Below are 10,168 nucleotides of genomic sequence, written 5' to 3' on the forward strand. Positions count from 1 at the left end.
AACAATTAGGTAAACCTCTCCCAAGTCACTTCAGCATGGTCTGCAGGAGTAAACTCAGTCGTCACAAACTTCTACCAGTCCTTCGCTCCCAAGCGAAGCTGGTTTAGTGCAATCCGAACTCGCAAGCGCTCTGGGCATGAGCACATATAGAAACATCCCTTAATTTCAGAGATCCATCTCATAGAAGAAACCGGGTCCTGGTTCCCGTCAAACTGTGGTGGCTTCGTGTTGCTGAACTCATGAAACAACAACGAGTCACCCCCTGTGGCCTCGCAGCTGCCAGGGCTATGGTGGCTACAGCAGCAGCAGCCTCTGTGACAGCAGCATAATACTCGTTAAAAGTCTCAATCAACGTGGTCTTAATAGACTCGAACATCTATAAAATGGCCTCTCTGATAGCTGCGGTCACCTCCTCCGCAATGACCCTGCGGATCTCCTCATCACTGGTACCACCACCCATGCTGTTGTTGCGGGTGATCACCATAGTCTCTCTGAAACACAAACACAAAAATTATCAGGGACTGGCTCAATCGCACACTCAATTACACACCACTACATGCTCCTTAGCATCCTAAGGTTCTTACTTGGTCGCATACAAATCCGGTGCTTTCAGTAGTACGGGCCCAATACTACCTTGCACACCAACCCATAGTCGCCCCAAGTCCTCCTTCTAGGATCCTAATTCATAAGTACTCTATCCCTCACGGATATCAAATTAATTTCTCAGTAGATTCCTCAATACACATCTAGGTATCTCTCCTAGATTAATCTTTGACTCAAGACTGTCTTTAAAGGGTTCCTGCTATGTACTCCTACTCAGCACATACACAGAGCAAATAGTAGATAATATCAATCAATAACAATCCCCCTAGGCTAAGGGATCATGAATCATGCAACTCTAGGTCTAAATTTCTGAAATAGCTAGCCTATAATCTAGCATGAAGCTCTAATATCTCATAAGTATCTGATCTCATAATATAAACAAATAAGGGTATTTTGGGAAAATCATCGTTCGGGCTCTGGCTGATTGTACACACTGCTTGATCTCGTTTCCTCTTAAAAACTTTTACTCGTTTTGAAAATCATTTCTCTTTAGAAAAATCCTCAAATCCTCAGTTTGAGTCTAGACATACCTAAGGGTACATCAGAATCCCTCAAACCAAGGCTCTGATACCAACTTGTAACACTCTAATTTTTCAAATAAATTTTTCATTTTTAAATCCACAAAAAAAAAACCCAGTTTCACATTTCTCAAACCCAATTTTATTAGTTGTTCAAAAGCAAGACAACAAAATGTTTGACAATATCCCAGAATCCTCAAAACATAATCTCAAGTTGGTGTATACAATCATGGGGGCGCCTTCCCGCGATCCTGAGAGGTAGTTGAAACACATTTCACACAACACTATAAGGACGAAGCTTAGTGAGTTCCCCAAAATACCACACGCAAATAATTAGCTTCTCATGGTTATATCTCGATAAGGACCCTCCAGTCACATGTCTCAGTAAAGACCCTCTGGTCTCTCAACTCGGGTTGGACCCTCCAGTCTGGTATCTCAGTGAGCACCCTCCGCACTCACAACTCAGTTTAGACCCTCCCGTCCAAATTCAATAAGGCACAAAATACTATACACCATAAATCACAAAGGCAAAATGCATGATATGACATAACTCAGTATAAGCACGTAAGACCCTCCACTTAATAACTCAAATAAGACCCTCCGGTCACACAGTATTACCACTCAGGTAAGTATAGTGAAAAGACTCACCTCGTAAGTAAGCAAGTATGTCTCGTACTCAAGAGTAGGCCTAGACTCTGCCTACATATATCATAATCATTTATAATAAACAATTTATAATAACAACTCCAAGGATGTTAAACTATTCCTTTACTAACTCTTAGAAAGGGTGAAATACCATTTTACCCCTCCATGGTCTCCTAAGTCCATAACTTGACCAAACCCTAAAAGTCAAGGGAAGTCAACCCTCAAGTCAACAGTCCATGTTGACCCAACTCGTCGAGTTCCATCGTTTCTCTGAAATATCGGGAAAATCCAACTCAACTCGCCGAGTTGTCTCACCAACTAGCCGAGTTTGTAACGCGTCCAGACTATTTAGGAAAACCCTAACCAACTCGTCGAGTTGGCTCACCAACTCGTCGACTTCCTTCAGCTCAATCACTCATTCAGACACTTTTAAGCGATACTAAGGCCCCCAAACTCTAGATATAGCCTTAGAAGGCTGAAATACCACGTAAAGCTGCAAGCTTTACGTCCATGCATGACATCTAGGGCTAAGTTTGCCAACACGAAGCTCAACAAAGGGTTTAAGGCATGGAAGTTGTCCAAAGCTTGAATCTTTACGCTTAAGGGACCTAGTATTATCCAGGTCTGAAGTCTCATCTTTAAAACATGCTCAAAATCAATAATGACTCAAGGAAATGCTAAAATAGCCGTAAACTCTCTAATGGAGAGATCTAGCACTTAAGTGATCAAGATAGTGGCTTTTTACCTCCAAATGGCCACTATTACTGAAAGAATGCCGGATCCAAAGACTCCTTCTTGTTCCAAGCCTTTTACTCCTCAAGCTCCTTCGAAGAATGCACCAAAATACACACTCTTAGCCTCACTCTCTCTCTCACAGTGAATGAAAGCTCGATTATGGTTTCTCTCTGGGTGATAAGGTGATAAGGGAGGCGGGGTAAAGGACTTAAGGTCCTCTAAATAGGGTGCAAACCCTGAAAATTAGGGTTTTCTTGCTCAGCTCCTACTCGTTGAGTTTGGTCCTCTAACTCGTCGAGTTGACTCTAAAACCCGCGCAGCTATCTCAATTTCTACTCGACGAGTTGGGGCCTCCAACTCGTCGAGTTGCCCTATCAAAATGAATATAAATTATTTTAATTTATACCTGAGAGTCGGGATGTTAAATAATGAAAGTCAACGAATGACATGGATTATGACATGTAATTAAATATCGGAAAATGACTTGTAAGACCAATGAAGTTTCAAAACTGTTCAAAAAACCCCAATCATGTTTTGTTTGTTGAAAAAAACCCAACGAACTTACGTTTTTGTTCAATTCTCATTAAACACAACCAGATTCATTACGTATACAACTAGTTGGCAAATAACATGACATTATATTTAATGACATGGAACAAACATATAAGAATTGCCCTTTATATATCGATATAGGGCTTGGAGAAAAGAAAAACGAATGGTGTCTATGTTCGATCTCTTGTAATAGCTACTTCTTATTCTTCCTCTCAAACGTTGATGTCTAACTCAAGAAGAAGTAGCTATTACAAGAGATCGAACACAGACATCGTTCGTTTTTCTCTTCTCTAAGCCCTAAATCGATATATAAAGGGCAATTCTAATCTGTTTATTTGATGTCATTAAATATAATGTCATGTCATTCACCAACTAATAGTATATCTAATGAATCTGGTTGTCTCTAATGAGAATTGAACAAAAGCGTAAGTTCGTTGGGTTTTTTTCAACAAACAAAACATGATTGGGGTTTAGTAAACGGTTTTGGAACTTCGTTGGTCTTACAAATCATTTTCTAATATTAAATTACACGTCATAAGCCATGTCATTCTTCGACTTTCAGTAACCGGTTGATCCTAAATGAGAAGTGTAAGTTAGTTGGACTTTTTTAGACAAAATATTAAGTTCGTTGGATTTTCTTAAACAAGCAAAACATAATTGAGGTTTTTTGAACTGTTTTGGAAACTTTGTTGGAAACTTTGTTGGATGTATAATTCATTTTTTCAAATTTTTTTACGATGTTTTCATCGAAGAAAATATCTTCATCGAAACCAGACCCTATATAACTTATATTAATCAAATTTCCTATTTAAAAGTAAAACTAGTGAGACCAAAAATACATTTTCTTAAACTTATTAACTATAAATGACCAAAAGCCTAATTAAACAACTTGCTGTAAATTAAGATGATAGTATAAGTATGAAATACAATTAAAAATTTTCAAATAGAATAACTAAAAAAAATAAAAGAAAAAATAGCAAACAAACCCTAAAAATACCACTATTTCTACTTACATAAGCCCTACGACACAACACAACGCCGAACGGGCAAAGTGAGGCTTACAACAGCAACAAGGCGACGCCGATAAATTTCTTGATTTTCTCGATTCAACCTATTTCACATCTGGTAAGCTCATCTGATATATTTCTTGTTTGGCAACAGCTTAGATAAAAGTTTTGTTTTCAGATCTGAAATACAAAACACAAACAGGATCTAAGTTGAATTTGTGTTATAATGGTTTCAGGTATCACGACGCAATGTTTACTGTGATTCCAAATTGATACGTGGCTGATCTAGTGTGTGTCAGAGAGATGACTAACTGCTGCTTGTAAACTTGTGTCAGATCTGGCAAAGTTGTACGCTGAGTAGAACAGATATATTATCAGCTCCTTCAATCTGTCTTTGTAGCTTTTACTTTTGTTTCCTATTTTTGTTCGACTATCAAAGCTGTGTCATATAAGAGAGTTTGAAGAGCTTAAATAACATTTCAAGCAAGAGTGTTTGCAACCAACAACTTTGGTGCAGATTTTCATTGGAATGGACAGTCCATGCTTGATTTTAAGTGATTGGTTGTTGAATCTGGGCAAGGAAGCCTTGGGTTTTTGAAGATTGTAGCAATGCTTTCTCTTTACAAACATGAAAGTTTGGTTTATCTTTTTAGGATTTTAAAGTTTTGTGATGCAGAGATCGTTGTCCATGAATACATATCTCAGAGAAGTCCACACTTGCATGTCACTAGCAATGATCTAGTGTGGACTCAAAGCTTGAAGATATGCATTGGGATGGCTTATTGAGATGGCTTGTGGGTTAGCCTACCTTCATAAATTTGTTAAAACGGTGGATTAAAATATTTTACCGTGATATTAAAAGTTCCAACATCTTGTTAGATGAAAATTGGAATGCCAAGATCGCAGATTACAGCAACCAACAACTTTGCTGTAGCGATATTGCACGTGGATTGGTCAGAATGTATGCATCTAATTGTGTATGAGTATGCATCTAAAAGAAGTCTAAACTTGCATCTCGATAGCAAATGTTCTAGTTTGGAATCAACATCTGAAGATAGTCATAGGGATACCTATTGAATTAGTTTATCTTTATAATTTTGTATACACTTTGACTTAAAGTATTGTATTATGATATCAAAAGCTCCAACATTCTATTAGATAAAAATTGGAAAACGAAAATCTATAGAGTTTGGTTTGTCCAAACTTATTAATGCTAATAAGTTAACATTTTTTTTTATCATTTTCTCTGTGGGTGCTATTGGATATCAAGATTCATTGTATGCGATACGAAATACTAGTTTATAGCAAGAACGTCTGATGTTTGCTATTTTGGTATGATATTGTTTGTGTATTTTGGTATGATATTGTTTGTGTGAGAGGTTGTATATTGGCAGCAATGATGGCCATCCTTTAACAAGATTGATGCAACAAGGCTGCAAACTAAACAAAGTGAATACAATTATTTTTGGTAATATATGAGATGAAATAAAATTAACTCTCCCGAGAGTTTTTACAATAGATTGCTTATCAATGCTTGAAAGATAGATCATGAAAAATTATCAATCAATATATGTTATTGTGGGAATGCTTGAAACTGCACTCAAAGATCAAGTAAGTTTATATTTCATTTCCAACAAGATACATTTCATTGTACCCTTTCTTTAGTGTTTGTTTTAGAACAAGGAGTCATTGGACACACATATTTGAGCTTAAGTCTAAAGGGTTTTATACAAGCTAGCTAACAGAGTGTTGTGGCGTTTATTGTTGTGCATGAGATGATATTTTGGTCATTAGAAACCCTAAAGAAGAAGTTGGGTTCTCTATTGGTTCTTGAACTCTAGTTTCAAGACGGACTTGGTCATTTAAAATACTTGTTGGGTATAAAAGTTTTGCGAAAACTTAACACAGTGATCCTTACTCAAAGGAAACTACTTATTATATATACTATTAATCGTTAAAATGTTGAGGAACATAAATTTTTTTTCTCTTTCTTCTTCTTCCACTAAAGTTTTCCTTTTCATAAAAACGCCCCAACTCTTTTCTTTTTTCCTTTCCATCTTATCCGTTTTCGTCGCCGCTTGCCGCCCTCCTCCTCCAATACAATTTGACTCGACGAAATGATAAAGGAGCAACAGTTGGTGAGCAGTCCCAAGTTACCTCCGACCACGTATTTCTTTCTTATATCTCAATTTCGACATCTGTGTTTTCTTTGAAGTTCCGAAATTCATCCAACCAAGCCTGTGAGATCCTCGACGCCACGAAGACGATCGAATTCCAATTGATGCAGATGAAGATATACCGACCCCTTAAAAAACTTTGTTCACTAGTTGGGTATAAAAGTTTTGAAAAATATAATTTAGTTAACGATGTTATTTAGATGTTATTTATTTTAAATCCCAAGATTTTCTGCTGAAGCAAGTTGCAAGTTTCATGTTCTGTCTTGCTTCTTTTTAGCAAGTTAGCAAGTTAGAGTATATATGAATACAGTTCTTAGAAAATTGCTCTGATCCCTTTCTTTCAAATAATATTAGCAGCCAATACTTATTTTCTCTTTTTTCACTTGAATTATATATATATATTTTTTTTCTAGTTCATCCATTGGTGGTGACTTTTCTCAATTCTCACTATCTTTTTAGTCTTAAGAACTAACATGCTTCATATATTCAGAGTTCCATTTTATTTATGATATTCTTAAGCATTGTATACGGGTCAGTCTAACTTCCGTTTTCCTTGCCATACAATTTTTTTTTTAAGGTCTTAAATTCTGACACATAATTTGCTTACTAAAAGATAAAATAGTTTCATCTTCTTTTTAGTTTTTTTTATTTTCTGAATTAATTCTCTTGTAGTGGTCTCCAAGTAGGTCTCTTTCTGCCCCAATTTCAGGCAATCATATGGGCTCACATTCAAAGGCCAACTAAAGCAATTCAGTTCAGGCCTTTATTGAGATATTGAACTGATTTGCAAGATCCAACAAGAGCCTATTGCAAACCCATTCGGAATGTTTTTTATTTTTTGAAATTTTTTTATATTATATTCTTAATTTTTATTTTATTCCCGTAAATAAATGTTAAGGTTAAAGGTTGCATATTGCTTGAACCTTGAGGGAAAGAATATCTAGATTCTTTGATTGAATTAAAGTTGCATCTTTGATTCATGTTTTCAAGTTTCTCCCTATTCATATTTACATTGAAATTCTTAAAATTTGCAAGAGTTTTTAAATTTTAACTCAAAAGGTCTTTGTGGACTTTACAACTTATCAAGTTTCATTACATGTGACATTCACAACTTAAAAAAACCTGTAAACCATAAAATCTAATCAACCCACATTAATTTGTTCCTATGTCTATGGGAGGTAAATCGCAGAACAATAATAATATTTTGATATTTGAACGTGCTAATTTCTTTTATACAAAGGTTATTGCATTGCATCTATACAACTTGGTTATAGTTTTCACCACTAACATATCAACAACCATTAGAGAGATCCGGCATAATGCGTATGCGTTTGAGTATGTCTTCTGAGTGAGATCACATCATTTAGTATTGTAACATATTCAATTGTTTATGTAATTTTTAATTTTCTCATTTATTCTTGTTCACTTGGCATCCAAGACTTATATTTGGTAACAAGTCTTCTCATAAGTTGACAAGGTTGGTACTAGTGTCTTTTAAATTTCCAAAGTTAAACTTTTCATATGTATTTCTTTACTTGAGTTTCTAAAAAATAACAAAAACATAACAACAAAGACCGCTAACAAAAAAATGAGAGAAAAAAAAGCCAACCACCAAAAGGGAAAACATGGATAAGCATCAATATGGTTAGATTAAAACATGGAACCAATTGGAAACTATTTTGAGTTCTCTAAATTTTGGAATACTTACTGGTGAACCGGTTTCAAATCCCGGAACTAGAGGATACTACTTTTCTTAATAAAGAAATTATTTTTAGTTTTTGACTTATCAATAATTTAAAGCAAAATTATCAACTTCAAATTTCAATTTTGTAATTTTCAATCCAATAATAAGGAGCTCGAAAATTGTTAATTTATAAGGTTTTACCATTCCGTTACATATTTGTCATTCCATCCATAAGGCTCGGATTTTTTTTCCATAAAAGTCAATTTTTAGTTTTCAGTAGCATAAATCTTAAATTTCTCATCATAATAGTAGCTTAAATCTAAAATTTTCTATTACACTATCATCACAGTTTGGTAAGTTAGACTTGATAAAAAAAAACATCTTGAAATATGATAATAGTGGTTAAGTAATAGCATTTTTATCAACATTTAAGATCTTGAAATATCTAACTTTTTTTCTTGTTTCTTGAATTTTATTGATAAGAAAAAAGCCGAAGTGTGATAGTTTTCAAGATGTTAAATGTTGATAAAGATGATTAAGATAGATAAAATTTCATTCGGTAACAACTATTATCATATTTCAAGATGTTTTTTTATAAAGTTTAACTTACCAAAGTGTGATAGTGGAAAAAACACAAGGACATACGATCATATAGCAATCATTTTGTTAGTTTCCAAAAGTCAAGATTGTGGGACACATATATGGAGGTGTAGTCTCGACTCGCTTATTCCTCTAGGATTTGAATTTTTCCATTTATTTGAGCAACATTTTATTAGATTCCTGCTATTGGCTCGTCTATTGCTTCATATATATATATATATATATATATATATATATATATATATATATATATATACACTAGCCATTTACCCGCGCCAAGCGACGGGTGTGAATCGTTTCATTTATAAAGTTTTATGATTGGGCATCCAACTTTGACATGATGGTAATGAAAAGGTAAACCCCTAACATTAATCTAATTTGCTTTGGAATATGGTAACTTGTAAATTTGAACGGTCTACGCATCTCTAGAGGCAATTAGTTCATTTGCGCAAATAGTTTACTACATCTAAAAAATTATAATTAAGAGTCATGCTAATAGAAAAAAAAACAATGAAAATTAAAAATTAAAAGTTGGGATTCCTTACAAATGTATATGAAGACATGAAATTGATTGTGCATTATTAATCGTGCAACACTTCTTTATACACCACATTTGATGTATAGACTTCACCATCGTTGAATTGTCCATCAGGGATTACTAATACTTTTGTATTGGCACGTGAAACCCCTCTGGATAATACCATCAGGGATCACTAATACTTTTGTATTGGCCATGTGAGAAAACCGATTCTGGAAGATAAATTCCTACATTTGGAATTGTTTGTCCCTGAGCTTTATTGATTGTCATCGCAAAACATAATCGAATTGGAAATTGTTTTCTCTTCAGCTTGAACGGGAACATGTCCTCATCAAATGGACATAGAGGTATCCTTGGCAAAAATACCCTCTTTCCAGCATGTTGGCCAACAACTATTTCGACATCAATCACATTGTGCTGAAAACTTTTACAAATCAATCAGGTGCCGTTACACAATCCATTTGATGGGTCAAGATTTCGTAACAGTATTATCGGACATCCAACTTTCAATCGTAAGTAATGAGGGGGTAAACCACTAACACTGAGCGTGTTCAAGAATTCCACAGGATAGAAGTTATTTATATCGTCTATAGCTTCATCAAAACTGTAGTAAATTCTCTCTTCTCCAATGAATCGGCCAATCAAACGATCATTAATCTCATCAACGCTATCATTTCTTGTGGATAATATTGCATGGGAAATAATATAATCTGATTTAGATCTATTAATTTCCAATGATGGAAAGATTGCATCAATCAAAGCATTCAATGACTTTTCTTTTTCGGTTAAGGGAATTACCATATCATCAGGGATACGGATAAAGTTTTCATGCACCGTTTCTTCAACTCCATCACCGACACATAACATAAAATCCGAGAACCATGGATCGGTTAGTGCTCTCATATTTATAGTTAATCACAACTTGATAATCGAAGACCAAGGCAACGGCGGATGGATAGAAGAAGACCCGGAGGAAATCGAAGAGGAAGTCTGTAACATCCCGAATTCCCAAGTATTATTTATTATTGTATTTTTGGTGATTTGTGAGGAGACTTGGTGAGTTGGAGCCCAAACTCGCCGAGTATGATCGCGGTTATGGGTGCGGGTTC

At 35.1% G+C, this 10,168-nt stretch overlaps 1 protein-coding gene across 1 annotated transcript; it reads right to left on the bottom strand.

Annotated features, from left to right (window-relative positions):
* Positions 1–9,497: 9,497 nt before the first annotated feature.
* On the bottom strand, positions 9,498–9,962 carry LOC145096217 (uncharacterized). Its single transcript, XM_079033978.1, has one exon. The coding sequence runs from the start codon at positions 9,960–9,962 to the stop codon at positions 9,498–9,500; it is 465 nt and encodes a 154-aa protein (XP_078890104.1).
* Between the last annotated feature and the right edge of the window lie 206 nt (positions 9,963–10,168).

Source organism: Lactuca serriola, chromosome 3 (genome assembly GCF_051521515.1).
Source record: "Lactuca serriola cultivar US96UC23 chromosome 3, Lser_US96UC23_V15, whole genome shotgun sequence".
Taxonomy (NCBI): domain Eukaryota; kingdom Viridiplantae; phylum Streptophyta; class Magnoliopsida; order Asterales; family Asteraceae; genus Lactuca; species Lactuca serriola.

What these genes read in the sequence shown, in the direction of transcription:
- LOC145096217 (XM_079033978.1), bottom strand. Translation starts at nt 9,962, where the DNA reads ATGAGAGCACTAACCGATCCATGGTTCTCGGATTTTATGTTATGTGTC.